Consider the following 3,888-nt stretch of genomic DNA (forward strand, 5'->3'; position numbering starts at 1 on the left):
TTGATGAGGCTCAACAAGCCTTGAATCGGGTGAGTCTCAACTCCCTTTGTCGATATCATACTTAGTTTATTTCTTCTCTTTATGTCTAATTTCCTTTCTTTTTTCCGTATAGGCTTTGGCACTCTATCAGGAGGCATTTTCAAAGTCCCGAGCAGAGTTGACAGGATGTGAGGCTGACCTCCGAGGGCACACGGAGGAGAGGAATGCTCTTAAACTTCTTAGTGGGCAAAAAGAAGAGGAGATCAAGGACCTCCGAGCCGAGTTGGACAAGGCTCACTAAGATCAGACCGACCTGATCGAGTAGGTAATGAAAATCTTAAAAGCTCATGGGCTCGATTCGGGAACGGTGGCTAACATTTCAATCTCACAACTGTAGCAGAAGGTCAAGAGGATCGAGCAATTCCGCGAGGAGGTCAACATGATGAAGGCGGAGACCTTGGGGTGGAAAGAAAGTATGGACCGCTTTGCTACTGAAAAAGAGGCTGCTCGAGCCCAATTGTCATCGGTCGAAAGTCAGCTTCGAGACATGAAGGAGAAGAGCTCAGCTCAAACAAAGAAAATAAAGGATCTCGAGGCTCAGTTGGCTTCCGAACTTGCAAAGGCCAAATCTGAAGCCGAAAAGGCAAAGGCCGAGGCAAAGACGATCGTGGCCGTCTACCGGGCCGATGCTGAAGCCACTCAAGTCCAAGCGAGAAAGGCAGTCGAGACCACTCAAACTCGAGCACATTGGATTGCTGAACTCGCCAAATGCCAATCTCGGAGGGAAACCCTAGAGGAGATCCACGCTCGAGGTTTCGATCTTACCGACGAGATAATAAAGGCTAGAGAGCATGAAGTTGATGTTGAAGCATTGGATTCTTCCGATGATGATGGTGATGATGATGGCAGTAAGAGCGGGTCTAAGAATGGGGAGGACCTCGATGGAGAAGAAGCTTCCCCTGAGGAAAATTAGAAATCTTAGACTTTTTTTTTTGATTCTTTGTGCGGGACCTTGATCGGTCCTTGTAAAGATCTTCGTATATATAAAAGATCTTTTTTCTTTTTGACTTGTCTTTATTCTATTTTCTGCCTCGTGAAAATTCTATATCATTCATGCCTTCATGCCTTATGGAGATTTTGCTCACAATTTTGGGACTTTAGGAAACTAGACCAAAGTCGGACTAGTGTAGTCTTTAAAATTGAGTGAGTAGTTGCTCGAACTTGAAGTAGAGTGACCCTTAGGTTTTAGTTGAGTAAGGATGATTTCTCAAACTCAAAAAATAAAATAGGCCTTAGGCTCTTGAATTAGGCTGATATGGCCTCAAAAGAATGGCTTTTCCCTTTTTTCAACTTGAAAAAATTAATCATAAAAATTTGTACCCATTAGGTTTTTCAAGGATTGGTGTTAAAATTTGTACCCATTAGTTTTTTCTAGGATTGGTGTTATCGAAATTCTTTGCTTTGTTATGTCTTAGCACAAAATTGTCTAAGAGTTCGAACAATTTGATACCCCTTAGGGTTTTTTGAGGGTCGATATTATCGAGACCCTTAGTAATTCAGCCGAGGGTTGCCTTTTTTAATCGGTTTATGAGAATATTTGAAGGCCTGTTTTATAACGGAATTCGAACGTCTCCGAACCGTGTTAATTTGGCCGTAGCCTTCAGTTTGGGATTTGCCCCTTAGGCTTGTTTCCTTGCTATACTTCGAACTCGTTCGAAGTGTCAGTCCCCTAGTAGGGTGGCCGTGGCCTATAAAATCGAGGATTGCCTTTTTAAGGTCTTACAATTTTGAGGTTTAGTAATTCGATCATGTTAATTTTGTGGACGGCAGTCCCCGAGTATAGGGTAAATTGTTTGAACTTCAGTTGTGATCGGCCCTTAAGCTAGTTTCCACAATAGATCATAAGTATGAAATTGTAAAGTATAAATTTCTCTAGGGTATAGAGCATCTGGTAAGGAAAAATATTTATTTCAATATATTATACATGTGTATATGTTTTTCCATTAGGGCTCGAGTAATCTACATGGACACGGTTCATTTGACCGTTAGGTCCTTTACAAAATTTGCCTATCGAGACCCTGTCGACACGAAGTATTTTCCTTGTAACTATCTGAGGGTGATGCCTCCCAGTATTCGAGGTTGATTGTAAAAGAGCCTCAGATACTATTGAATTACTCTAAGTTAGTACGAACAATGGTTGCCTCGTTAAAAACCTCGCCGAAAAAACCCATTTGGGAAAAAAACTGGTCCAACGGAAAAAGAGTGCAACGCGTGCTTTCAGACCTGAGAACTTTGTGTTTGAAGAATCCTTTGGTGTCTTCGATTAAATACCTGTAAATGGTTAGTATAAAATATAAACGAAAATGGAGAAGGTCCTACCTTAGCAGTAATATCGTTTGAGGAGTGATATGTTCCAATTGTTTGGTAATTGTTCGCCGTTCATCGTGCCAAGTTTGTAGGATCCCTTTTCGATGATATCGAGGACCTGATACTATCCCTCCTAGTTCGGGCCAAGTTTTCCTTCGTTTGGGTCTCAGTATTGAGGGTGACCTTCTTCAGAACCAAGTCTCCGATTTTAAAGTGTCGAAGATTGGCTCTTTGATTGTAGTACCTTTTGATCCGTTATTTCTGTGCGTCCATTCGAACGAGGGCGGCTTCCCGTTTTTCATCTAGCAATTTGAGGCTTGTATTCATAGCCTCGTGATTTGACTCTTCCATTGCATATCGAAACCTGACACTAGGTTTCCCGACTTCAACCGGGATCAGAGCTTCGACGCCATATACTAAAGAGAATGGCGTTGGCCCCGTACTAGATTTTGACGTTGTTCGATACACCTAAAGGACTTTGGGCAATATTTCTCTCCATTTTCCCTTAGCGTCATTCAATCTTTTCTTCATATTTTGAATGATGATCTTGTTTGTCGATTCGGCCTGTCCGTTCCCACTAGGATGATACGGCATCGACAGGATCCTTTTTATTTTGTGATCTTCGAGAAACTTTGTCACTTTGCTACCGACGAATTGCTTTTCATTATCGCATACGATCTCGGCAGGCATCCCAAATCGGCATATAATGTGGTCCCATATGAAGTCTATGACTTCTTTCTCTCTAGTTTTCTCGTAAGCCTATGCTTTACCTGGGGACGATGGTAGAGGGCCGACGATATCCATTCCCCATTTCATGAATGGTCACGGGGATAAGATTGAGTGGAGTTGCTCTCCAGGTTGGTGAATCATCGGCGCATATCTTTGACATTTGTCGCACTTTCGAACAAACTCTTTTGTATCATTTTCCATATCGGCCCAATAGTATCCTGCTCTGATGACTTTGTGAACCAATGATTCGGCACTGGAATGATTTCCGCAGGTTCCCTCATGGATTTCTTGCAGGAAGTATTCGGTATCTCCTGGTCCCAAACATATTGCCAATGGTCCATCGAACATCCTTCTATATAGTGTTCCATCTTCGGCCAATGTGAATCGTGCGACCTTCGTACGTAGAGTCCTTGATTCCTTAGGATCCGATGGAAGCTTTTCTTTCTTTAGGTACTCGATATATTTGTTCCTCCAATCCCAGGTCAGACTTGTGGAGTTGATTTCGGCGTGGCCTTCTTTGATTACTGACCTTGAAAGTTGTATGACAATCCCCGAGCTAATCTCGTCATCTTCGACTGATGACCCCAAATTTGCAAGGGCATCGGCCTCGCTGTTTTATTCTCGAGGCACATGCTGTAGGGTCCATTCTTTAAACCGATGTAGAGTCACCTGTAGTTTGTCCAAGTACCTCTGCATTCGATCTTCTTGAACCTCGAATGTTCTATTGACTTGGTTTACCACAAGTAGAGAGTCACATTTGGCCTCGATGAGCTCTGCTCCCAAACCTTTAGCTAGCTCGAGACCTGCAATCAT

At 42.8% G+C, this 3,888-nt stretch overlaps 1 protein-coding gene across 1 annotated transcript; it reads left to right on the forward strand.

Annotated features, from left to right (window-relative positions):
- The first annotated feature begins 454 nt into the window (after positions 1–454).
- LOC138898414 (KNR4/SMI1 homolog) lies at positions 455–952 on the forward strand. The gene has a single exon (XM_070184480.1). The coding sequence runs from the start codon at positions 455–457 to the stop codon at positions 950–952; it is 498 nt and encodes a 165-aa protein (XP_070040581.1).
- Positions 953–3,888: the final 2,936 nt, after the last annotated feature.

The sequence above is a fragment of the Nicotiana tomentosiformis genome, chromosome 9 (genome assembly GCF_000390325.3).
Source record: "Nicotiana tomentosiformis chromosome 9, ASM39032v3, whole genome shotgun sequence".
Taxonomy (NCBI): Eukaryota; Viridiplantae; Streptophyta; class Magnoliopsida; order Solanales; family Solanaceae; genus Nicotiana; species Nicotiana tomentosiformis.

Bases quoted from the DNA above. Each gene is read 5' to 3' on its own strand.
- LOC138898414 (XM_070184480.1), top strand. From the start codon at position 455: ATGGACCGCTTTGCTACTGAAAAAGAGGCTGCTCGAGCCCAATTGTCA.